The following is a 27,656-nucleotide window of genomic DNA, read 5'->3' on the forward strand; positions in this document are numbered from 1 at the left end:
GCACTCTCCAGTCTCCAACAGTAGAGTGAGAAACTCCACCCCTGTACTTCCAGTACAGGTCAGGTGACACTCTGAGCTAACATCCGGTGCTCAGTACAGTGAATAGACTGCCCCTTTGTTCCAATAGTACAGTCCCAAACATCAACATCCTGTTTTGCATTCCAGCAACTTGCAGCTCGCTCTTGCATTGCTGCTTTTTCCTGACAGAGGTAGGTTAGGTTGACAGGCCGCGAATGGCCCAAGGTCACCCAGTGAGGTTCATCGCCAAGCGGGGATTTTCAAACAAGATGAAAACACACCTGTTGTTTAAAACATGGAAATCTGGCCAGCAAGAATGTTCAGTATTTTTGTTTTCCAGTGCATTTCTCATCAATTAAAAAATTCGTTGTGGCACTAGCAAATTTTTATTCTGAAAATGTGGCCCCGAGAAACGGCTGCTCTAACCACAGTTGACATGATTGCTCCTGAATGTCCTCTTGGTATTCTGGGGGAATTCTGACTATGGAGCAAGTCAGATGAAGACTAGAAGTAGTTCAAATCTCACGCAGAAGCCAACTGACCACGGGTTAGCACATATATTTGTGCCTAAGATAGTTTACCCACCTCTAGCTATTTTCCACTGCAATACTCAGGAAAATAATACACTGACTTATACAGAGTCAGACCAATAGGCCTTCAAGCTCAGTACAGTGGTACCTCAGGTTACATACACTTCAGTTTACAGACTCCACTAACCCAGAAATAGTGCTTCAGGTTAAGAACTTTGCTTCAGGTTAAGAACAGAAATCGTGCTCTGGCGGTGCGGCAGCAGCAGGAGGCCCCATTAGCTAAGTGGTGCTTCAGGTTAAGAACAGTTTCAGGTTAAGTACGGACCTCCGGAACGAATTCAGTACTTAACCTGAGGTACCACTGTATTGTCTATGGTTATTAGCAACACCACCTCTCCAGAATTTCAGAAAGAGGACAACTCCCATCCCCAAAACAAGCAGGTCTCTAGCCAGGGAATGTGGAAATGTAGAAAGCTACTTTTATACAGAGTCTGATGACTGGTCTATTTAGACAGGGGCCATTCCCATCTCTACCGGTGACGCTGGAGATTGAACCATGGACCTTCAAACCCATGCAAATGCTCTTTGTTGCTCAGCTACAAAACACAAAAAGTGTTGGAAGTGTTCTATGGTGCATGCATGGCAACAGCTAGAAGCAACAGGCAGAGCCAATTCCCCTAGGTGAACCTCAGGGGGTACCCCCGGGGCATGCCACAGAAGCATCAGCAAAAGCACTGGGAAGGTGGAGTGGGTAGGGGCACTCTTTGGGCTCCATATGCCAAGGGGACTAGCTACCAATGGTGTAGGAGGTGGAAAACCAGGGTCTGAGTGCACACTTAGCCAAGATGCTTGCTGGGCCACATTGGACTAGTGAGACTAACCCACCTCACAAGGTAGTTGTGATGATAAAATGAGGAACCTAAAGTCCCCCCAAAAAGAGTTGTGGTCTGTCCTGTGATCTCTTTCTAATCTGAGAGAGAACTAACTGTGCATCTTCCCTGTACAGTAGATAAGAACTTTGTAGAACTAAGGACTAAGGGCTGCTGCTGCTGAAGGATTTTCACGTTCCTTGCTAGCTAGGAAAAGCATGAGCCAAGACCTGTATCTGACTGTACAATGATGTTTTTAGTCAGGAAAAGAGAAAGGTCGGGGTTATCCTGCTTTAAAAAAAGAAAAGAATAGAAAGCTGTACATTTGTCCCCCAATTCAGCGCTCACCAGTACCCAAACAATGATACCATATAATCTCAAAAACTGTCCCGTTGCCTCTGGGTTAGCAGCAGCCAGAACTGAAAATCTGTACTGCAGGCCCTATTGAACCAGTATCCCTAGGGTCTACTCCAATACATGGCCTTGTTTAGATATTTGTTTTCTCTTTTTATTTATTTAAAAACTGCACCTCTGCATTTATCAGAATTTTTTCTGCAGTGTCTGTGCATAAAAACCTCTTAGTATTTTCATTTCTGATTTTGTTCAGTAGGTTATGGTCCTTTTTTTGCTTTTGTTACATTTTTGATTAGGTATATTTGATATGCAACTTAGGAAAATAATAAAAAGTATTTTTTTTAAAAAAGCAAATGAACCAGATTAAGCCACCCACTGAGTCAGTGGCGTAGCGTGGGGGGTGCAGGGGGGGCCGGGCGCACCGGGCGCAACATCTGGGGGTTAGGGTTAGGGGGCGCAAATCCACGGGTTAGGGGGAGCAAATCCACGGGTTAGGGGGCGCAAATTACTTGCCTTGCCCCGGGTGCTGACAACCCACGCTACACCACTGCACTGAGTTGCAGATATGAGGCAATCCTTGTGAAAACTGGAGAAGCCCAGAGTTAGCTACAAGTGATTTGAAGTTTGCCTAGTCAAAATAAGAAATAGTATCTTCGCCTTTACAGGCTGATGATGATAAAATATCTGAAATGCAGAAATCCTCCTGAACGTAGGTCTTGCTTGGTCTCTGTCAGCACTAGCAGACAGATCCAGATGACAACAAGGATTTAGCAGATAAACCAGCCACAAAGACATTGTGCACTGGTGACAAGGGCCCAAAATGCACATACGATATAATCTTATCAAAAGTTTGGTTTCGTTCACGCTGGTCCAGAAGATCAAGCTAAAACACCACAATGTGTACTTTGTTAAGAAGTGCTGGCTAAGGTTAGAAGGAAACCCTCAAAGCTGATACAACACCAGAAAACCAAGCGCAGTGAACCCAAAACAAAACCAACTATGTTTTCCCAGCAGACATGACCTAATGAAATGGCAGCAAGTGATCGCTTGTGAAAATGGCTCCAATAAATTTTGCAGTACTAAAAGGATATTTGGAGGTAGCTACAGGAAAGGGACGCGGGTGGCGCTGTGGGTTAAACCACAGAGCCTAGGACTTGCCGATCAGAAGATTGGTGGTTCGAATCCCCGCGTCGGGGTGAGCTCCTGTTGCTCCGTTCCTGCTCCTGCCAACCTAGCAGTTCGAAAGCACATCAAAGTGCAAGTAGATAAATAGGTACCACTCCGGCGGGAAGGTAAACGGCATTTCCGTGCACTGCTCTGGTTCGCCAGAAGCGGCTTAGTCATGCTGGCCACATGACCCGGAAGCTGTATGCCGCCTCCCTCGGCCAATAAAGCGAGATGAGCGTCGCAACCCCAGAGTCGGCCACAACTGGACCTAATGGTCAGGGGACCCTTTACCTTTTACTACTTACAGGAAGAGTGAAGAAGCCACACACTACAGCCAAAGAGCTTATTTTGCCATCTGCTGCAGACACTGTTGAAAACAAGTGAGGATCCTGCACTGCAGGGAGTTGGACAAAATGACCCTTGGGATCCCTTCCAATTCTACTATTCTATGATTCTAAGCCTTAGGAGAGCACATGGTGAGCGAGATGCATGTCGTTCCTCTTTCGAATAACGCCAGCAGTCATCGAATTTCTGCAATGCCAGATACAGTCATACCTCGGGTTACAGACACTTCAGGTTGCGTTTATTTGGGTTGTGGACGGCCGAAACCCAGAAGTACCGGAAAGGGTTACTTCCGGGTTTCAGGGGGGTCACGCATGCACAGAAGCGCTAAATCACGCTTTGCGCATGCGCAGAAGAGCCGAATCGCAACCCGTGAGTGCGCAGACGCGGGTTGTGAATGCTGTGGGTTGTGAACGTGCATTCCGCATGGATCACGTTCACAACCCGAGCGTCCATTGTACTGTGAATGAACAGTTAATCAATATATGTTGAAACCTACTTTGCAATACAGTTGAGATGACTCAGGTGATGTTGCAAATTGCTCAACACTTATGATTTAGGTACGCTTTGTTAATCCCGTCAATGTGGTTATTGAGGAAGCAAGTTTCAGAGGTGCCAACACAAACCACGGAAGAAAAATTCTCGATTGTTAAGAGACGTTTGCGACTGAAAGTGGTTTGGACTGGTTTAAGTGTGTTGGTGCCACCACAGATGGAGCGGCAGCAATGGCAAGTCAACATTTACGGTTAGTACGGCGAGTTATAAATGTAGATCCCGATGCTGTATCTTATAACTGCTTCATAAATTGCAAAGCATCGGCAGCCAAAGAGCTAGGTGCAGTACTTCATGCAGGACATAAAAAGTTGTTGGGAAGTATAAATTTTATCAAAGCCAGTTCGCTTCAATGCACTTTTATGTGACATCTTATGTTCAGAGATGGGTTCCGAATACTTATATACTTATTGCTTCACACAGAGGTTTGCTGGCTGTCAGGGGGGTCAGAGACTCGTTCCAAGTCATTTGGTCAACACCAGTATACCTTGCCGACACGTTTGGTTAAGCTGAATCAGTTGACGAGGTAAGGACGGAAACCTCTTTACTCGTGTAGCAGAAGTTGGGAGTTTTCATGATTAAAATGGAGCTCTGGGCAGTTTGGGTTTGAAAGGGAGCAACAGACAACTTTCCCATGCGTGACAGAACTTCATGTTTCACGGGAAGATAAACCGTATGAGATTAAAAGCTCGCATTAAGCAAACAAGCATTAAGCAAACAACCATCAGCCACTTGGGATTTACTACATGGGAAATTTGCCTACTGGTTTCTCAGCGAGTGCAAGCAAAACCCAATTGCAACTGATGTCATGAAGTTGTCTTTGTCTGCAAAAAAAGAAGGAACTCTTTGAATTGTCGTGCAGTAAGACCTACAAAGATAAATTTTTGGAAATTCGGTTACCAAATTTGAGGGGCTACCACTGAGTACCAGGAGCTTGCTGATGGAGCAGTATCTGTGCTGCTGACGTTTGGTAGTACTGTACATAATTTTACAAAACAGGTTTTCCAGCATTGACTGCTACAAAGACAAAATACAGCAGCAGCAGGAGGAGGAGGAGGAGGAGGAGGAGGAGGAGGAGGAAGAAGAAGAAGAAGAAGAAGAAGAAGAAGAGGAGGAGGAGGAAGAGGAAGAGGAAGAAGAAGAAGAGGAGGAGGAGGAAGAGGAAGAGGAAGAGGAAGAGGAAGAAGAAGAAGAAGAAGAAGAAGAAGAAGAAGAAGAAGAAGAAGAAGAAGAACAACAACAACAACAACAACAACAGAGTGCATCTGACAACAATCTGCCCTGAGGTAAAAAGGTAAAGGTAAAGGGACCCCTGACCATTAGGTCCAGTCGTGACCGACTCTGGGGTTGCGGCGCTCATCTCGCTTTACTGGCCGAGGGAGCTGGCATACAGCTTCCGGGTCATGTGGCCAGCATGACTAAGCCGCTTCTTGTGAACCAGAGCAGCACACGGAAATGCTGTTTACCTTCCCGCCGGAGTGGTACCTATTTATCTACTTGCACTTTGATGTGCTTTCGAACTGCTAGGTTGGCAGGAGCAGGGACTGAGCAACGGGAGCTCACCCCGTTGCAGGGATTCAAACCACCGACCTTCTGATCGTCAAGTCCTAGGCTCTGTGGTTTAACCCACAGCGCCACCCGTGTCCCTCTGCCCTAAGGTACTCGTTGGCAAAATACAATCTCAGCCATTCAGCTGACACTTGCCAAAATAGACTTTATCAATAATAAAGATGTTTAAAATGTTAACAGCTCATTATATTTAACACTGCCTAAAAGCATGTTTTTAGAATAAACCTGTAACTTATTTATTTATTGCATTTATATCAAACCTTTTACTCCAAGAAGCTCAAGGTTATATACATGGCTCTCCCCCTCCTCATTTAATCTCCACAACAACACAATTTATGAAGGAACATCCTGCATTCAGGTGGTTGCTGTTCTCACATTTTGAGAAACGGAACAGTGAATAATTTTGTAAGCGCATATTAACAGGGGCGCTAATAAAGTTTTTGCTTTGGAGGCTCAAGTAACGGTTATAAAATAGGACCAACTAGAAGTGAAAATGCACACAGCCGCCAAAGATCTGAGGTCCACAATTCACGTGGCAATAATCTGATGAGTCATCATAATAAGCAAATTTGGATTTGTAGGTTGCCAGACCAAAAAAGGTTGAGAAGAAGCACTTGCCTAGAGCATCTTCACTAACCTGAAGCCCTCTGGATGTTTTGAACTATAACTCCCACCATCCCCAGTTCAAAACATCTGGAGAGCACCAGGTTGACAAAGAGTACTCTGAAGTTTCTTCCAGAGCTAATCTATAATCCTGTCTTAAAGGAAGAGGCAAGACTACATAGAATCACATATAGTGGTACCTCAGGTTAAGTACTTAATTCGTTCCAGAGGTCCGCACTTAACCTGAAACTGTTCTTAACCTGAAGCACCACTTTAGCTAATGGGGCCTCCTGCTGCCACTGTGCCGCCGGAGCACGATTTCTGTTCTCATCCTGAAGCAAAGTTCTTAACCCGAGGTACTATCTCTGGGTTAGCAGAGTCTGTAACCTGAAGCATATGTAACCTGAAGCGTATGTAACCCGATGTACCACTGTAGTTGGAAGGGACAATGAGGATAATCTATTATAGCCAAACCCACTGCAATAAATATCTGCACTGTGTATCTGAAGAAGTGTGCATGCACACGAAAGCTCATACCAAGAACTAACTTAGTTGGTCTTTAAGGTGCTACTGGAAGGAATTTTTTTATTTTGACTATGGCAGACCAACACGGCTACCTATCTGTAACTGGAACCACTGCAATGAAGGAATCTTTGCAGTGGGACTTTAACTCATGACCCTAGATTAAGAGTCTCATGCTCTTCGGACTAAGCTATCCTCTCCTTGGCAAGGCACATTCCAATTCTGCACACCAAAAAGAGAAATTGTCAAAAGCTGGAAATTAAGGTTGGAATTCAACGTCACACTATTAACAAACGCTTTGCCTGTGCAAGCTTATCAGCTTGCCAGACAGAACAATCTCCCCTCCCTTTCCTGGGCACTGTCCTGGGGGTTTTATTGACTCCCAAGAGCCATATTCGGACCCCCATATTTATTGAGCCCCAAGAACAAATTCTGTCGGGGAGGTGCATGAAGGAAGGGAAATGGGGGGGGGAGCCCAGTTGCGCAAGCAGAAGCCCTTGCGCAGGGCTTCCACTGACAGAATTAGTTAGGTGAATCCCTCCCCAAGTATATTTTGCCTATTAAATCTGCATTTCACTAGCTTAGCTCCCCATTACCTGCCTGCCTACCTAGTGATGTATGGAAGTGAGAGCTGGACCATAAAGAAGGCTGATCGTCGAAGAATTGATGCTTTTGAATTATGGTGTTGGAGGAGACTCCTGAGAGTCCCATGGACTGCAAGAAGATCAAACCTCTCCACTCTGAAGGAAATCAGCCCTGAGTGCTCACTGGAAGGACAGATCGTGAAGCTGAGACTCCAATACTTTGACCACCTCATGAGAAGAGAAGACTCCCTGGAAAAGACCCTGATGTTGGGAAAGATGGAGGGCACAAGGAGAAGGGGACGAGATGGTTGGACAGAGGACGAGATGGTTGGACAGTGTTCTCAAAGCTACGAACATGAGTTTGACCAAACTGCGGGAGGCAGTGGAAGACAGGAGTGCCTGGCGTGCTCTGGTCCATGGGGTCACGAAGAGTCGGACACGACTAAACGACTAAACAACAACAACCTGCCTGCCACTTTCTGACAGGGACTGTATCCTTTATCTTAAAAAGAAAACCCACAACAGTTTCACAGCATTTATATTCTGCCCATCCACCATGGAGTGTAGAGTCGAGTCCCAGATGATCTGCCACCCAGATGCTAACATGACCCTGGCCTGCTTAGTTTCAGTAGGGCGGCTGCACTGTGTATCTTCAGAACATATTCTAGGGCCTTTTGACCACTGCTTCGCTCTCAAGCACAGGAAATGTTGCTGCTGCTGCTGCTGCTGTTGTTGTTACCAACCAAATGTATACAGCTAAACTCATCCTTTGGTTTCCAAAACATGCTGGCCGCTCTTTATTTTCCTAGCGTAGTGATGGCCAAACTTGGTCCGCCAGCTGCTTTGGGACTACAGTTCCCATCATCCCTGACCACTGGTCCTGTTAGCTAGGGATGATGGGAGTTGTAGTCCCAAAACATATGGAGGGCCAAGTTTGGCCATCACTGCCCTAGTGACTGCCACTACCCAAACATTTACCATTAAATACATTCTGCAAAAAACAAAACCCATTAGCATGTTAAAAAACAACAAATTGGTAGCGCAACTACTACCATACTTGTAGTATAATTGTATAATAATCCTGTTTTCAAATTATACAATGCATAGATACAAAGGAGTCCTATCACACAACGTGAGATAGAAAGTTTACCACCAACTGCGAATAAAATATTAGGCAATATTGGCAGTTTCAAAGTTGTACTTACTGTTTCTCAGGTAACCGTCCCTAGCATTGTCTTTAAATGTTCACAAGCATTCTAATAAAATTGTCTACAGTGGTGCCTCGCAAGACAAAATTAATCCGTTCCGTGAGTCTCTTCGTCTTGCCGTTTTTTCGTCTTGCGAAGCACGGCTATTAGCGGCTTAGCGGCTATTAATGGCTTAGTGGCTATTAACGGCTTAGCGGCTTTAAGAAAAAGGAAACAAACTCGCAAGAACTCGCAAAACGTTTCGTCTTGCGAAGCAAGCCCATAGGGAAATTCGTCTTGTGGAACGACTCAAAAAACGGAAAACTCTTTCGTCTTGCACGTTTTTCGTCTTGCGAAGCATTCGTCTTGCGAGGTACCACTGTACACAATTTAACATATAAACCATATTAAGCGTGCCTTCATTCCCCCCCCCCCAAAAAATTCATATGCTTTGTGCCATATTGGTGCAAATAAAAGCAAATATAAATTAACATGGTGTGCTTTATTTTTAGCTTTGTTTACCAAATAAAAGTAAAACAAACATGCTAAATTAGTTCACTCGCTAAGGCAGCAGAAAATTTTCCAATGCAAACAGAAAACCTTCCAATGCAAATTAGCCTAATTTGCACAAGAAAATATTCCAATCCCATTTTCTTTGTTTTTTTTTTTAAAAAAAACAAACCTCACATGACTACACAGGCAAACAGAACTAGGCAATTTATTCCTTCTCTTCACCACCCCTGCCCCTTCCAGTTAAGGGCACGTGAGCAGGAAAGGGCTACCGTGTTCATGTCTTGTCTGCAAGCTTTCTGCAAGTATCTGCTTGGCCACTAGAAACAGGATGCAGGGCTAGAAAGGCCTTGTGGTCCAGTCTTGCCATCAAGAGGTTTCTCCTTGCATTCAACCAAGATCTACCCATCCTGCAGCACAAGCCCATCAGATGTAGTCCTGCCCTCTGGAACAGCAAAGAAGACGTCTTTATCCTCTTCTATGTGAAAGTTCACTAGGTTGTCTCTGTGTTGCCAAGTCCAACATTTCTAGATCCTTAGGAAGCTGTCAGACCATTGAACAGCTCTTCCAGACTGTTAACTATTCACTCAAAGCTCTTGACATTTGCTGCATTAAGTGAAGTGCAGTGTGCTAAGAGGAAGGCACGCTTAGCAAATCCACACCGTGATCAACTCCTGCCCAGCAGCCAATGTCCCCACTGTGGAAGGACGTGTGGATCCAGAATTGGCCTCCACAGTCACTTACGGACTCAATGTTAAAACTGTGTCTATGGAAGACAATCTTACTCGGCCATGAAGAAGATTACGTTATTGCATAACCCTACCAATCAGCAAAGGTTTGATTGTTGGAAACTCAGATATTATATAAGCTGGGCTCCAAATGGCTCCTTAAACCAAGGTTACAGTCACCAAAAAAGAACTAGTTGTCATTTGGGGGCAGGACAACTCTGAAGTCCTATTTTAAGACGGAGTGTGACTGATTCTCAGTTAACCATCTGGCTAGTTCAGATGCCAACCTTAAGCTAGGTTAAGAGCTTTGAGAACTTAAAGAAGAAAAGTCACTTGATCAAGGGACAGTCCACATATTTATTGGCCTATTCCAACCTCTTTTTTCTTAACGGTGACACAAGACCGTTCATAACATTAAGAATATTCTTCACAACTGTGAGCAGGGCAGTGGGGTGGGGGAAAGTGAAGACAAGTGACAACAATTAACTATAACGTTGCTCACCGCTCTTGTTCAGGCTGCACAGGAAAAGCATTTTGGTACCTGAAATTCATTCCGACTGTGAAGATAAAATATAACTGATAGAAATCTACAGGATGCGGTATCAGTGTGTGAAAACAGTCCTGATCCAATGATCCCCAGACATGCACCTCCAGGTGGTGGAGATGTCCCAACACCCAGGAATCTTCACTTGCCGATAACTTGTCGCAAGTGGCTGATAACCAGGTACAAAATGCGCCTGGCTAATTTCGAACACTGAGTGAAGTGTAGTGCATTATGTTAGTGCATAACCCTACCGATCAGCACAGGTTAGGATAGGATGTGCTGGTAGATCTCTGGGTGGCTTGCATTCGATCAGCAAGGGTTTCTGACTCCAAAGCAAAATAACTCGCCCATCTGAAAATTTGTTTATTACAATTACTCATCTACTGCCTGTCACGCAAGCGTCCCCAGATGGTGTACAATAACAAGATACACCAAACAAATAAAAAATACAGGACGATTAAAATCAGAGGACATCCAGCAGTCCTAAGGACAAAGGAACATAGGAAGAGCCCTGCTGGATCAGACCAAAGACCCACCTATTCCAGCATCCTGTTCTCACAGGGGCCCATGAGATGCCTATGGGAAGCCTGTAAGGAAGGAGACTTGAAACCATAAACCGTTCTTAAAGACAAAAGCTAAGCTGGAACAGGCTTCTGTGAGAAAGGACAGCGAGCTGAATTCTCTTCTGACACGGAAAACAAAACCCTAGGATCAGAATGCATTCGGAGGCAACCTGTTCTTTAATTCTAACTCTGCGGCTTTTGCACTTGGGGTTGGTAAATCTTGGGGTTCTAGAAAAAGGCAGGAAAAACCCAACATGTCTGAAGTGTACCCACCCCTACCCTTAGTGCCCCAACATTGACTCCAAACCCTTTTGTCTCAGAATTGAGGTAGACTGTGTCTATTGATGGCTGCCCTTCGTCTCCCTCAGCATCAGATATTTCATGACTTAACTTGCTCATTTAAGCCTTAACCTATCTGACTGTCTTCCTCTTCCTCTTCTTCGAAACTATTACTTAAATGCAGTTGCAAAACACAAATGTTTACGTGGTGTGTGTTTTTACATATGCTCTATTCATACAACTGTTTAGGAATAGTATTGTGCCTTTAAATGGTGGTCTTCATGATGTAGAGCCAGCTGTTTTTGAACTACGATTTCCATCATCCCCAGACACTGGTCCTGCTAGCTAGGGATGATGGGAGTTGTAGTCAAAAAAACAGCAGGAAACCCAAGTTTGGGAAAACCCAAATGTAGAGGGTGTATACTTTCTTTGGCCCATGAGATGACACAGTACCAGCCAACTGGAGTTGGAAGGAAGGAATTATGGCAAAACAGAAAAAAGAGAAAAACCCATTGGCTCAGGTCATAAGACAGGGATAGGGAACCAGATGTTGTTGGGAATCTAACTCCCAACATGCCTCAGCTTGCATGGCCAATAGTCAAGAGATTATGGGATTCAACAACATCTTGAGGGCCAGAGGTTCCTCATCCCTGGTGCAGATATTACTGGCACCATATGCTACTGCGGTCCTCCAGATGTTGGACAACTCTCACCATCCTGATCACTGAGTGGGGAGGGTGGGAGTTAAGAGCCTGGCAACATCCGGAGGGCCAATGGTTACCCACCCCTTCCATTAGGAGTATTCATAAAGACAGGAGTCGAGGTGTGTCCTTGCCAACATCGACTACCTCCAATGGTTAAGCAGAAGTTTTTGACAAGTTACCCTTCAGCACAAAACTTGATGCACCAAGCCAAGCCATGACCAGAGCATTCTGTGATCTGGCCCTCAGTTGATATCTCCCAGCATCCTGCCCACCACCAAAAGGTCGATTTGACGGTTGAAACAGAAGAGCAACAAAGCCGCAAGATCAGTCTTCTACTGCATTCAGCACAACTCCTTTCTCTTCTTCCAACCACACGGACAGGTTCTCTGCCCCACATACTGACTGAAGAATGACCTCCCCACCACCCCAAGCGTCCCACCTACCCGTGAGAGTCAGTGTTGCTATAAGGAGATCTTGGGGTGATTAAGTCAGCTTATCATGGTTCCCTTGCATTTCCCAAAAACCTGTTGCATTTCATTATATAATTCCCTACGTGAGCTGTTAATTCCAGGTCGTTGTTTTGTTAAAAGACGGCATGGGCATTTTCACTTAAACTCAACTTTGATGTCTCAGTGCCAGACTAGCACATGGTCACCAATGGGCACATTTCTGGACCAATGGGCACATTTTGAATTTTGAAAGTGTTCTGGAAGTGCCGGTCATAAAAATAGCTGCTATGAGGCTGGGAGGGCAGGGGCAATAACACAAAATGACTGCTATAGGAAGTGTGTCATAACACAACATGAGACGTACAGCTACCCCATCATCCTTAAGCTTACCACGGTAAGTCAACTATGTCCTGCTGGTTCTGATTGTGGAGATCACACAATATTGATTTTGCACACTCTCACACACAAACACATGGAGAGATGCTGTTGCTAATAGCAACAAGGGGAATTCTTCGGCATCAGGATTAGACCCAGATTCTAACCACCACTCTAATGAAGGCCCAGCCACTATCACTCAGTCTTGCCTAGCCTACCTTGCAGGAGTGTTGTCAGAACAAAAATGGCCAGAGGGATCACATTCACCAGCTTGAGTTCCTTGCAGGAAAGGTGGGATATAATCTAATGAATGATGCTTTTGTTTTTGTTTTGTTTTGTCTTCTTACTATCACACAGTATAAAAATCTTATGGAATAAATAATGCATTCAGCCTCCCGTTACCACCTTTATAAACTTGTCCTCAAAAACGTTCTGCACCTAACATTCCCCACCACCATCAAGCAGTTGCCTAATTTTTTACTGAACTATGTTTTTGATTTGCAGAGAGTTTACATTCGAAGAGTGTGCCTTGTTCGTTAATTAAATTGTTTGTAGCCCACCTTTCAATACAGTGGTACCTCGGGTTACATACGCTTCAGGTTACATACGTTTCAGGTTACAGACTCCGCTAACACAGAAATAGTACCCTGGGTTAAGAACTTTGCTTCAGGATGAGAAAAGAAATTGTGCAGTGGCGGCGCGGCAGCAGCAGGAGGCCCCATTAGCTAAAGTGGTGCTTCAGGTTAAGAACAGTTTCAGGTTAAGAACGGACCTCCGGAACGAATTAAGTACTTAACCCGAGGTACCACTGTAAATGCTTCCAATGTGCTTTTTAAAATGCTTAAAACAAAAACCTAACTCTAATATGGAGTGAAGACTGTTGGTCGATCTAGTTCTGTACTGTTTACACTGACTGCATTCACCTCTCCAGAATTTTCATCCTTACTTGGCAATGCTGGGGACTGAACCAGCAGCTTCTGCCCACAGAGCACCAGGGGCAGCAGGAAAAGGAAGCCGAGAACTTATCCAGGGAAGACGTTCCGACATTTTGGTGCCATCTGAAAATATGACATTGGGATACACAGGACTGAAAAATCAAATGCAGCGCCTCCAACCATCACCACACCACCCTCTTACCGCAGGTACTATTTTAGGTAATATGCACACAGGGACACAGAGAAATGTTTTCCCCGCAACTTGTGGTCATGACAAGGAAGAGCTATTGCCCAGTTGCAGAGCAGGCCCTTTGCACACAGGCTTAATCCCTGTAGAGTGTCTGCCAGTCAGTGTAGGTAAATACTGAGCTAGATGGAGCAATGGTCTGGCCCTGTACAAGACAACATCCTAGGCTCCTGGCAATGCTGACCCTCCCTTCCCCTTGTCACAGCTTCTGCTATGCGCTTTTCTTGCGCTCTGCATTCCCTAAAAGAAACAGAGGAAGTTATTGGTAATAGCTGCTGCTGTATTTGCAGATGACTAAACCCCGGGCTATTGCAATTAGGGTCACAGGGCTACTCAACACCCATTGAAAGCTGAAGAGTTCATTCATGAGATCTGCAAGCTTCTGGCTTGAGGTCAGGGAGATGACTGGTCTTTCCACAAACCAAACATCTGCTGTCCTGGAAGTAGCACTTCCTTTAAGTGACTGACTCATGCCTCTGCCAGGAACTACCAAGACAGACATAGAGGAAGGAGTCTCATTTCATTTCTCCATTTAGTGCAGGGGAAAGGCACATGGGAGGCCACAGTGGAAACCTCTTAATACGGCTGTGCTCCGAAATATAATTCTGCAATGTGCTTAGAGGTACACAGCCACTGCATTCCTGAACTCAGATATGAAATTCACATGGCTGATCAATCTTCTGGCAGATGGGGGCAAGCCAAGTTGTCCGATGAGTTTTCAACTTACTAACTTGAATAGACGGACCAATGGCTATGAGCAGCCCCTTCTCATGAAAGCTTAGAAAATAAAAAAGTATCCTTCCAGCATACTATCCTAGATTTTTGAAGTACATTAGATTTTGAAGGTTACATACGCTTCAGGTTACATATGCTTCAGGTTACATACACTTCAGGTTACAGACTCCGCTAACCCAGAAATAGTGCTTCAGGTTAAGAACTTTGCTTCAGGATGAGAACAGAAATTGTGCTCCGGCGGCACGGCGGCAGCAGGAGGCCCCATTAGCTAAAGTGGTGCTTCAGGTTAAGAACAGTTTCAGGTTAAGTACGGACCTCCGGAACGAATTAAGTACTTAACCTGAGGTACCACTGTAACTTGCACAACAATGAGAACTAGAGACTTGATGAGGCTCCAGAGAGGAGCTTGGGAAACATAGTTTGGTCCTGAAGCTTGTATGCCTTTGAGCCACATACGAAAAAGCATTTTTTTTAAAAAAAGTGAGTTCTGCATGCTAGTCCAGTCCATTAAGTACCAACACTCATGTGGGGAACATTTCGCCCTCCAAATGTTGCTGAACCAGAACACAGGTTGTACAATGACAATACAGTGGTACCTCAGGTTACATACGCTTCAGGTTACAGACTCCACTAACCCAGAAATAGTGCTTCAGCAGCAGGAGGCCCCATTAGCTAAAGTGGTGCTTCAGGTTAAGAACAGTTTCAGGTTAAGTACGGACCTCCGGAACGAATCAGGTACTTAACCTGAGATACCACTGTAAAGATATTATTATTAACGGCCATCAACCCATTTTGGCAAAGCCAATGGCCAGGGATGATGGGAATTGTAGTTCTGCAACATCTGGAGGCCTCAAGGTTCCCCACATTTGCCCTATATACAAAAAGCTTAAGTGCCTCCCATTCACAAGAGTTCCAAAGAATTTTGCAACCTGAATTGTAAACCGTATCAGCTCTCTAAATATAACTGTAACTGGATGAAGAACTCAATTAAAACAGCAAATACGCTATACTGTTCAGATGAGGGCATCTTAAAAAATGAAACACAAGTGGCTCAGTTCACTGGTTTGTTTTCCTGTCAAAGGGAGATAATTTTAACAAACATGCAAAGCTGCAGCCAAGTAAGTTCTACCCATTAATTCTAATGGAACCGAGTTAGCCTTGTCCAGTCATTTCAAGCGGTCTACTCTAAGCATGACTAACACTGAATACAACCCACAGTTCATAATCTGTATTTTCTTTCTGTAAGCTTTCCTTGTTGTAATTATAGCCTGAGCATGTTTCACAAGCTCAAAATATCAGACACTGGTTTTGGAAACATCCTGTGGTCGGTGCACTTGAAAACCTTGATGCTCTTTTCAAAAGCCAGCCAGGTTCTTGTTTTTGTTTCTTTGCACTCCAAGTATATTTTTACACAGCCATTGTTGTGAACGGAAAGCCGCTATTAAAAAGGCGCACTCAGAAAAACAGCCAAAAAACAAAACAAAAGGTAAACACAGGCCACAACTGCTGACGGTGTGAGCACAAAATTTAAAAACTGTATTGCAAGACAAGTTGTTGCTGAAACCAGGAACAAGAGTTAAGCGAGCATGTGCAGTCTCTGAGGCAAAGTTTGGGAAAAAGCAGAAGAGCATAATACTGAGAGTGCGCTAGATCAGGACCTGGAAAAACTGGGTTCAAATCCCACCCTAAAGTTCATTAATTCTCAGAATAAGAGCTCACCATGGGGGTTGATAGCCTATCTATGTCTTGCTGGGTTTTCCATAAACATGTGGTGTTAGAAACTCAGATATATAAGCTAGGTGCCAAACAGCACCTTAAACGTGAGTTACGGTGACCACAACGGAATGCCTATACGCCAGAGGGTTAGACTAGATGAGCGCTGGGGTCCTTTTTCCAACACTACGATTCCATGATCTCAACTACATTGCTTGACTGTAGCTTGCTCCTACAACAATTCAGTATGCAAGGAGAAACACAGTGGAAATGGAAATGGTATTAACTAAGGACTAAGGCAGAGGTTTTTAAACTGTGGCCACCAACCTGGTGCCCAGAAATCTCCACGTAGCCGCAGGTGGACCTGTGCCAGTAGCAAAATGTGCCTGGGGAATTTCAAACACTGGGTGTTTTGTGGGCAAGAGGTGGGCTCCTTTCCGAGACAGACGATGCTCCATAGGGCTAGTCAACCCAGCTATCTGAGGCCAACCAAGGCTCCTTGACACCCAAAACCGGATTAAAGCACACGTCAACATTCTACATGTCTGGGTGGGCTTGCCTAAAACAAAAATGTTTTAACAGGCACCATAAAGTGCACAGGGGGTGGTGTCTGCCTGATTTCAATAGGCATGGATCTCCAAAACAATAGGCTTTACCACACTAAAAGATTGATTTCCTACAAGTTCGGAATGAGTATTATGTGGCTTCTGTTTACAGTGCCGGTTCTGCAGATCAAAGTGGTCACACTTCCCCATGCTACTCATTTGTAAGTCCCTGACTACTGCTTGCTCTGTGCCTTGGGGCCATCCAAACTGTTCCCATTCTGAACTTTCTTGTTCACCAATGGTTTCACACTAGACAATGGACAGGGAGCTAGTGGATTCTGATGGGACTACAATTCCCATCATCTGTGACCATTGGCCATGCTGGCTACGACTGATGCGATTTGTAGTCTAGCAACATATGGAGGGCCTCAGGTTCTCCACTCCTACTCTAGGAGTCAATTGTCAAATTGCAATTAACACCCCTAGCATTTGTTCTCCCGGATCAAAAAGGCCAGGCTGAGACTTTAAAAAAATAAAAACGGCACTAAGAGAGAAATATAGACACGAGGCACAAACCTCCTGTTATCCATCTGCAGTTGCCAGTACTTATAAATGTGCCTGATTTACTGAAGGAAAAGTAATAAAGCTTCTCCAACATGTAAGAGGAAACTTTCCCTTTTCTTTCATTCCAGCTGCTTTTAGCTACCCAAAGGTGTCATTCGTTTGAACAACTTCAGCAATAAACTATTCAGGCTAGTAAAGACTGACTTTTTGCTGGGTTTACTGGGTTAGTAGAATGTAGTTTGGCAATTTGATTAAAAAGATTTTAGATAAAAACTTAAAATATTTCACTCGTTTACTGATTCAAGACCCTACACATTCTGTAAAGTGCCTTGGGTATCATGTGATGGGAGACGCAGGTTAAGAATTAACATTTTCATAAGAGATAAAATCACTCACTTCCCTTAATCATCAGCACAAATTGTATCAGGAGTCAACCAATCGACAAAACTCATTTACAAACCTGAATTTTTAAAGCGTTTTCTCCTGTTAGAACATTCCTCATCAACTCAACAAAACTGTCTATTTTTCTTTCATCATCACAGGTATTATTTTGTACAAAAACCTACTAATCTGGGCTTTGAAGTGACCAAGACTCCCCAACTGCACCTGCAAATGTTTTCAAACATCCTGTGTTTTTCCTATAGCTTGTGGTCATTCTTAATCAAGGACCTTTACATGACTGCTTTTTCTCCCAGGAAGAACTTTGCAAAATGTGCTGCTGAAATGTGCCCTCAACACTTCCAGCACTAGATATGAGCTTCCTTCAAAAGAATCAACTAAGTCCTCATATTGGGTTATCGGCTGCAGCACGGAACTATGTATGTAACAGAGAAAAGCATCTCTCCCGGTGCACCGTCTGTCAGATACGTTTACCAATGTTCCCCCACAATGCTTTGCGCCAAAGGAGACATGTTACAATGCATGAGCGATTAGAGCCGTTCAAAGAAAGGTGCTATTCAAACTCACAAATGCACAGCCTAAAATTCTGGGTGTGATGCATTTCACATATGTCAGTTTTCTATTAAAAAAACAACAACGACAACAACCTGTAACCATTACATACAGAACCAGAAACATCCAACTTTTGGTGAACTCCCTTCACACAAACATTTGGAAGCCTCAAAGGTAGGGCTGCCATATGTTTGGAATTCCCCGGACATAGCCGGAATACTGCAGTCGCAAGCAGAGTCCGGGCAGAAATCGCCAAAATCTCCGAGAAAATACAGATGCACGGCAACCCATGTCAGAAGACTAGAGCTCAATGAATGTTTATAAAAATAGCTCAAAAAGCTGCAATTTTTTGCGCTTTTGCAGAAAAAGCCCAACAACTTTGTCCCCCCAAAAGCTGCTAAATAACTTTTCTTGTCTGTTCCCCTTTTCTACTGTCTATTTCAGATTTTAACTTTTTGAAATACGGCAACCCTACTCTATGGCCCCATCCACATTGTACATTTAAAGCAATATCATACCCCTTTAAACAGCCCCAAAGGATATTGGGAACCGCAGTTGGTTAAGGGAGTTACTAGGGGAGTGCTCACACAGCTACAATTCTCAGAGTGGTTTAACAATCGATCCTTCTTCCCAGGGAACTCTGGGAAATGGGTTCCCCATACAACTCACAGCACCCATAACAAACAACAGTACAACCAGAATTCTCTGGGGGAAGCCAGGACTGTTTTAAATGCATAGTGGGGCCTACACTGGGTGGCTCAGATAGACCATGTTTCTCCCGATTTTATTAATTTACTGTATTTTTCGCTTTATAAGACACACTTTTCCCCTCCTAAAAAATAAGGGGGAATGTGTGTGCGTCTAATGGAGCGAATGCAGGCGGCGCAGCTATCCCAGAAGTCAGAAAAGCAAGAGGGATTGCTGCGCAACGCTCCCTCTCGCTGTTCTAGCTTCTGGCTTAGCCCCTCAGTCCCTTCCCCCACCTCCCGGAAAAGCCCCCAAGAGTCGCGCTCCCTTTAAAGAGCTGTGCGGAGTGTGTGTGCAGCTCTTGGGGGCTTTTCCCTCCTCAAGGAAAACCCTGCAAGCACAGCACACATGCGCCACGCGGCTCGTGAAAGGGACCGCTGAGCAGCGCCTGGGATGCATACAGGCTCTGCTCAGCGCTCCCTTTAAATAATACCGTATTTTTCGCTCTATAACACGCACCAGACTATAACACGCACGTAGTTTTTAGAGGAGGAAAACAAGAAAAAAAATATTCTAAACGAAATAGTGGATATATGATTTTTGTGGTTCATGCTGTGGCCACAGACATGTGATCTGACAGTGAGTTTGGAGTAGCCCAATGCAAAAATCCTGAGGATCCATGTGGATCCATGCTTTGTAACTAAGGAGGAGGGAAGGAAGGGGAACCATGGATCCTCTGCTCACGACTGCAGCAGACACCCCCCCCCCGCCACCCGCAGGCATTCGCTCCATAACACGCACAGACATTTCCCCTTACTTTCTAGGAGGAAAAAAGTGAGTGTTATGGTGCAAAAAATACGGTATTTTTTTTTCTTGCATTCCCCCTCTAAAAACTAGGTGCGTCTTATGGTCAGGTGCATCTTATGGGGCGAAAAATACGGTATTTCTTACACTGATGTCTCACTTTCCTATCATCACACACCTCAACCAAAGAACCGAAGGCAACTTACTTGCATAAGTTATAACACATCCAGGCACTGATCCCGAACTACTCGGCTTCAGCAAAGGTGGAGAAGGGGAGGAGGGAACAGCACTTACCTCGTTTGTGGAGCCAGCCCTCTTTCACTATTGCAACTTCATTCATAATGGCAAATTCCCCCTCGACCTAGCGATGGAAGCCAGACAGACGCTTGCCCACAGCAGTGCACAGAGATTGAGCTCTTTCTCCCCGTCTTCCTCTTTCCCCTTCCTCAGCTATTCCTGAAAGATAAGGTGGGGGGGTGGGTGAAAAACAAGGCAACATCGATTAACCCAAACAGGTTATAAAAGATGCAAAGACCATTATAAATACAGAGCCAGGACCAAAGCTCTTTTGGTTAAACAAACACAAACACACACACACACACACACACGGTGCAATGGAAAATACACACGAAAACAGAGAAGGAGAACCGCCCCAATGCAAACAGGGGAAGCTGACGTAATTGTTTGGGGATTCCTGCGTGTTCAAGCGGTCAGGCAAAATACAGAAGCAGCCTCGATACGAGCACTGACCGTATCAGCCAGAGAGAGGGGAGACCTCTGGAATTAAGACCTTGTACTGGAAAAAGTGCAGATTTCCCTAGGAACGAATTTTAACATTGGCCCAGCATTTAAACTTTGCCAAAGCAAAGGAGAAATGGTCAGTAATGCTTGCTCAAGGCTAGACTCCTCACTCACCCAACAGGGCCATCGACCATCAACTGCCCTGCTGGAAGGATCCCAGTGTGTTTTAAATCACAGAACCTTAAGAGTTGGAAGGGACCCAGGGGTCATCTAGTCCAACCCCCTGCAACGCAGGAATGACAACTAGTGGTGGATGCCAACGAAGTGCCCTTTAGGCAGCACACTGGAGACCCATAGATTACAGAGTGGGGCAAATCAGGCAGAAGGGCACTTGCCTAACCTTGCACCCACCAATTCTAGTCTTTCACAAAGCAAGGATTTGCAGGAAGAAGCATTCAGTCCTGACGTATTTCCTCTCCCCTCCCCACCCCCATGGGTTAAACCACAGAGCCTAGGACTTGCCGATCAGAAGGTCGGCGGTTTGAATCCCCGCGACGGGGTGAGCTGCCGTTGCTCGGTCCCTGCTCCTGACAACCTAGCAGTTCGAAAGTGCATCAAAGTGCAAGTAGATAAATAGGTACCACTCCAGCGGGAAGGTAAACGGAGTTTCCGTGCACTGCTCTGGTTCGCCAGAAGCGGCTTAGTCATGCTGGCCACATGACCCGGAAGCTGTACGCCGGCTCCCTCGGCCAGTAAAGCGAGATGAGCACCGCAACCCCAGAGTCAGTCACGACTGGACCTAATGGTCAGGGGTCCCTTTACCTTTACCCCCCCCCCAAAAAAAGAAAACACAACGCGTCTCTTTGGAGAAATGAATGCTACCCTGTTGGCAAAAACGTTAGGTTAGAATCCATCTCCCTGATGCGTTTCAGCTGCCAGGTCCCTTTCAGTAATCTACTGGGAAGTGGCCCAGTCCCAATATGACTACGATGCAACTTTACTCTTTCTGTACTTGGAAATAGGGAGGTAAAACAATGCCACTGAAGTTTCAGCATCCGTTGTCAGCTTGTGATCTTATCCATTAGGCGCTGCAAAGCTGTCAACGGTCACAAAAAAATTGTTTTCAGAAATCGGCTTAAGAAACAAAACAAAACCCAGAACCCTCACCTGCCATTCAAAGCCACACAAAAACCAAGCAAATGAGTCACTTGCCACATTAGATAGCACATGTTTAAGCACAGCAGGACTGCTTGGACTCTGTACCAATAGAGCCCAGAAACATGAAGATTAAACTAGCATATGTTTACTTTCGGCACATTGGCAAGTGCAACACACACACACACACACACACACACACACACACACACCAATGAGATTCCAAAGTCAAATGATTTCTTTTTTTTTCCCCCTGGGATGGAATTGAGGAACAGATCTGGAGAGTTGAAACGGCACAGATACTGGGAACGGGCCGGAGTGGGGAGGAAGATGTGGACAGTGGAGACTTTGAAGAACACCGAGATTTGTGTACAAATGTGCACTACACATCGTTAAAAATACACTAGGAAAGCTGGGACTCTGCAACCTGTTTGAATGTGCAATGATTCTCATATGCTTGCTTACTTTGCACAAATTTAATATGCTATTATGACTAATTTAATATTTTATCCACTGAGGGTTTTTCTAATTTTTACCTAACCCACTTAGAAATTTGGTTGATAACCACTTAGAAAGATGATAAAGCAATATGAAGTGTGTGTGTGTGTGTGTGTGTGTGTGTGTGTAGGTGCGCAGGCAGGCGCGCGCGCACACACACACAGCATCTCCCTTGCAAGCAGAAGATCCAGGGTCCAACTCTGGCATCTCCAGGGAGAACCTGGATGGTGGTTTGTCTTAAATTCTGAAGACCTGCTACCAGTTGGTGTGGACAGTACTAAGCTGGGATGGACCAAAGGTCTGACTCAATGTTAAGGTAGTTTCCTACGTTCCTATAAATAGTTGAAATAAATAATAAAAAAAATATTTCTTTTCTACTGTGATTCATGGGGAAGAGCAGGAAGCTCTGGTAGCTCCCAAAACACCACGCCCTGACCACCAGAGTCCCTGCTCAGCTGTTTCCCACCCCACTCTTTTTGGTTTCTGAGATTCCACAAAGAACTGTCCCCATAATTTTAAGTCTAAGTACAAAGGCTTAAAGCAGGCAAAGCCACATCCATCTCCTCTGATTTGCGAGAAAATCATTACTGTACTGAGAGAGTTGTTCTCTAAAACTGCTTAAGGATATGCCCTTCTCCCATATATAAAAATGTGTGACATTTTAGTGTATTTTTGGTCTTTGTTGGAAGCCGCCCAGAGTGGCTGGGGAAACCCAGCCAGATGGGCAGGGTACAAATAATAAATTATTATTATTATTATTATTATTATTATTATTATTATTATTATTATTATTATTATTATCCTTCGCATTCACGGTTGTCCAACACAGAAGTGTTATGGGCACTAAATCCACCCTAGCTAGGATTGTCTTCAACATCTAACAGAGCCTTGCCAGTGGTGGCACCCTTATTCCCATACTGCCGATGGAGATCAGAGGAAAAGTGGAGCTGGTTTGCCCTGGACAGAGATAGGGAATGTGTGGCACTCTGGATACTACAACTTCCCTAAGCCCCAGTCTGCATGGTCAGTGGTCAACTGCCAGAGATGATGGGAGCTGGACTTCAACAACACCTGGAGGGCCACAGCTGACCATCGCTAGTCTACGGTCACTGATAAATTCAGAAGATTCAAACCCTGAGAGGCTGGATTCAGCCTTGTCAATTTAGGCTGGTATCCAATCAGTTCAATTATACCTTGGCTGAACATTTTCTGAAACAGAAAATTTTCTAGTGGTGCTTTATTTTTCCACTGGCAATTTTCCCATTTCGTAAGTTCATTGGTGACAATGCATGGATGCCACCCGCAAAAAAATATTAAGAGAGTTTGGCGGTTTTGTTTAAGCTAAGTAAGATAGACATGCTAAATTACATCATTGTATGCCACCAGAAAGCTATCCAATACACACAAAATAACTGTTTCTGAAGCAAACAGCTCCAATTCACACAGGAAAATTTCCCAACTCAAAATTTCCTAGGAAATCCCCATCACTGCTTAACAACCAGAAAAGTGAAGAATCTTGCGTCTACACATGCAGCCCCTTCCCCTCCCCAAGTGTGCTGCAATTAACCTAGAAAATTTACAATCAACCAGAGTTTCCCATTGTGTTAGAACTGAGAAACTGTGGTTACCAGATTCAGAAGCAAGCCAGATTTTTAACCAAATTTAAACACTGGTTTAAGATGTTCTGGGAAACTACAGTTAAGACTTCCCGACTTTTTGCAGCACTCCAAAAAAGGGAAGGAGGAAATGGGTTGGAGGCAGATGAAGCACAGGACAGATGAAGCACCATGCCAAGGTACGATAATCAGAAACGGCCATAGTCTATAAAAGGTACTGGATTTTGCAGATGGTACTGGACCGGTTGCTTTCATTTTCTGCTGCAGGCTATTACAAACTGCTTGCTGTTATTACAGTGGTACCTCTAGTTGCGGACTTAATCCGTTTTGGGGTGCCATTTTGCACCCCGAAAAGTCTGCAACTAGAGCACCTCTTCTGCACATGTGCATGGCGCGATCGAGCACTTCTGTGTGCGCAAAGCACGCAGATCACTTCCACGCACACTTCCAGATCTGCCACATTCATAAGTTGAAAATCCGTAACAAGAGCAGAACGCAACATGAGGTACGACTGTACAGGTGTTTTTAATGATTGGTTCCAGTTTGTACGCAACATTTATGATTAAAAGTGAGTACAGTTCAGAACGCAGCCAGAACAGAGAAAGAGGATCCTTTCCCCATAGTTACGAAGTCAAGATGACGATTCAAAACAAAAGAAAGCACACATAACAGCACCTTAGCAACTCCCAATTCCTGGCTCTAGCTGTAGCTGTAGCTAATTTTCCTATAAGGAAAGTTGGCACAAGTGAATGCAAATGTATGCAAATTGATTGAGGAAGAAAAACAAAGTCTGTTAGGAAGGCAGAAAATGCACGCACACCCCTACAGAGAATTTCAAACTGCTTTTCACTCTTTCCAAGCTTATTCTAAGTATCATTCCCCCCAATTTTTTTCATTGCACTGGTTCACCCACATGGCGATATGTTCACCGTCTGAAGACCGCAACAACAGGTCCTATTTGCAAAAACAAGCAGTGACGTCCACCCAAGCTATATCAACCAAATCCACTCAGCTACAAGTGAATTCAAGTGATGCATTCAAACACTAGGGCTGGTAGCCATAGGCAAAAAGGAATTCCATGCAGGCCACTTAGCAAGCAAAACTCTTCATCCCGAGCCACTGAGGCTACCTGAGCAAGAGGGATTCAGGCACCCCAAAACCTGTTCTTTCAGAGGGAGACCAACGCCATCCAGAACAGGCAACTGGCCAATCTCCCAGGTGCAGGCACCCCAAACCCATAGTGCCTCCCCCTTTCGAAGGTTCAAGCTCAAGTTTATTGGTCCTCATCTAGCCCAACACTGTGCCCTAGTCTAGTAAAAACCCACAGCATTTTCGTGCCAGTCACAGTCCTTACTGCAAAGCTAGAACCAGCAACCCGTCTCTCTTGTGCAAGTGGCCATTCAAGCTACTCAGACCAAGGATGGGGGAACCTGGGGCCATAGCTGTCAACTTACAGATTTGAAAATAAGGGACCAGCAGCCTCGAAAATAAGGGTTCAGCAGCCAAAATAAGGGATTTTCCGGGCGCAGGTATGTTCGACTTCTGAGCCCCTCTGAGCCAAAGGCAGAAAGCCCAGCCAGCAGCCAAACAAAGCCTTAAGCGGTGGTTCCCACAGCGCAGCAACCTGGCAAAGGGAATGCAGCAAGGGAAACCACCGTCACCTCTCCGCTGGGAAGCGCTGAGCAAAGGCGAGTCCCCAGGCAATGCAGCTGATTTGAATGGCAAATCCCCACCCCCCAGTCGTTCTTAGACTCCTTATTGGATGAGCAACGCAGCCAAGCACCACAGTTGGAGCCTCCCTCCTCCCTGGCCGGCAGGGAGGGAGGGAGAGGAGCTGCTTCCTTTGAAACTCGGGGAATTTAAGGGACATCATCAATAAGGGACAGCAGTGGGACACAGAGCTGGGATAAGGGACTTTCCCACCAAATAAGGGACAGTTGACAGCTATGCGTGGGGCCTTACAGATGTTGCTGAACTACAGTCCATGCTGATAGGAAGGTGGAGTCCAGCAACATCAGGAGGGTGGCCAGGTTGGAGGAAGCTGTTCCTAGTCCCTTTTAAAAGCCATCAGTGGTCACCATCACATCCCAAAGGCCTGTGGGGTCAGAGCAAAGGCCCACAAACCGAGTCCAACATCCTGTTCGCACATTGGCCAACCGGACTAAACACACCAGCAGGGTCAGCTCAGACACAAATGGCAGAGGTGTGGGGTACAAAAAGTTCCAGGGCTTTTATTTGGTGGGGGTGATTGCCCCCCCAATGTCATGAGCTAATTAGTAACTGTGAACCTATTGCCAATGCAGTACAGTGGTGCCTCGCAAGACGAAAAGAATCCGTTCTGTGATTCTCTTCGTCTAGCGGTTTTTTCGTCTTGCGAAGCAAGCCCATTGAAGGATTAGCGCTATTAGCGGCTTTTAGCGGCTTATCTGCTGAACGGATCAGCTGATAAGCAGCTTAGCGGCTTAGAAAAGGGGGGGGAGGAAAAAAAACCCAGCAGGAACTCGCAAGACATTGTCGTCTTGCGAAGCAAGCCCATAGGAAATTCGTTTTGCGAAGCAGCTCCAAAACGGAAAACTCTTTCGTCTAGCGAGTTTTCCGTCTTGCGAGGCATTCGTCTTGCGGGGCACCACTGTATTAGGAAATCATTGCCGTTTCAAAGCTTTTGGCTTTACTAAATATAAGCTAAATAAACATGCTAAAATAGATTTATTGCAAGGGCAGTAGGCCACCTTTATAGACCCACCTTCAATCAAAACATACCTTTATTTTCTCGTGTATAAGACACCCACATGTGTAAGACGACCCCTATTTTTTTGAAGCCAAAATTAAGAAAATAGTATTTTTGCTGAGCTGTTTCGGGGGGGCGGGGGAGATATCCCTTGAGTTGTTGCGCTTTTGGGGGGGGAGGTCGCCACCGCAATTGCTCACTCACCCCCCTCTGCATTCACTATCCATGTATAAGACGACCCCCAATTTCTACCTACATTTTAAAAGCAAAAAACATGGAAAAATGCGGTTACTTTGGGGGATCCACTTCTCTCTTCTTTTTTTATCCCATATTTGTACACTGGTAGTGCTGCTGTTGCGACCCACCTCAAATCCTAACCCACCAGCCAAAGGCCAATCAAGGACACCAGAAGAATTTCCAATGAAAGTTACTCTGATATGCGTGGGAAATTTTTCCTCCAGGAAACGTTTCAATTCAACATTTTCTGAGAAGCCCACATCACAGGGTTGGACCGTCACAGTGGTTGAGAGGCGGCGAGATTTGGAAAGCAAAAAGAGATAGAAAGCAGTAATGAGATGATAATAACCACCTGTTTCGAAGAAGCCAGGGCAGAGAGAAACCATCTCTTGAGTTCCACCCGACCTGTGAGTCCATGTCACGGCTGCAATTCGGAAGTGGGTGATCTGCTCAGAGAGGCGATTTAGTAGGACGGCTCTCTCCCACCAAGGGACCATCAGACTCCGTCAAAGACGAGGCGGCCAATGAGGTATCCCTTGAGCCAAGACTGACTCTCATCCTGGGTTCTCCAAGAACCCTCGCAATGAAGTTACCCAAAAAAATCAAGGAAAATATTTACTTTGAGATAACATTGGCTTGTGTCTCCCGCCAAGATTCTGACTGTTCCCAAGAGAAAACAATGTGGTTTGAAAAGCAAGGAGGCAGGAAGGGTAAGCGGTCTAGCTAGGCTACAGAGCAGGCATAGGCAAACTCGGCCCACCAGATGTTTTGGGACTACAACTCCCATCATCCCTAGCTAACAGGACCAGTGGTCAGGGCTGATGGGAATTGTAGTCTCAAAACATCTGGAGGGCCGAGTTTGCCTATGCCTGCTACAGAGGAAACCTTGGTCCCACATTGCATCCATGGGGCTTGATGAACAAGGGACATGGGGTATTCCAGAGAGTCAAATAATAACCAAATGCCTGAACCAACTGGTGCCCAATTATAGGAAGTGGATTTTCTGATGGGCTTTAGCTGCAATTCCAAAAGGTGACCTCGTTAAGGGCAG

At 45.1% G+C, this 27,656-nt stretch overlaps 1 protein-coding gene across 2 annotated transcripts in view; it reads right to left on the bottom strand.

The window, feature by feature from the left end:
* Window positions 1-27,656, bottom strand: part of AKT1 (AKT serine/threonine kinase 1) — a 122,289-nt gene that overhangs the window by 80,382 nt on the left and 14,251 nt on the right. For both annotated transcript variants that reach the window (XM_083519135.1, XM_083519136.1), the window contains exon 2: window positions 19,925-20,086. In XM_083519135.1, the coding sequence (XP_083375261.1) occupies window positions 19,925-19,970 (46 nt within the window). In that variant the 5' untranslated portion in view covers window positions 19,971-20,086. The remainder of the gene's footprint in view (window positions 1-19,924; window positions 20,087-27,656) is intronic.

Source organism: Podarcis liolepis (assembly GCF_965112155.1).
Source record: "Podarcis liolepis genome assembly, chromosome: 1".
NCBI classification, from domain to species: Eukaryota; Metazoa; Chordata; class Lepidosauria; order Squamata; family Lacertidae; genus Podarcis; species Podarcis liolepis.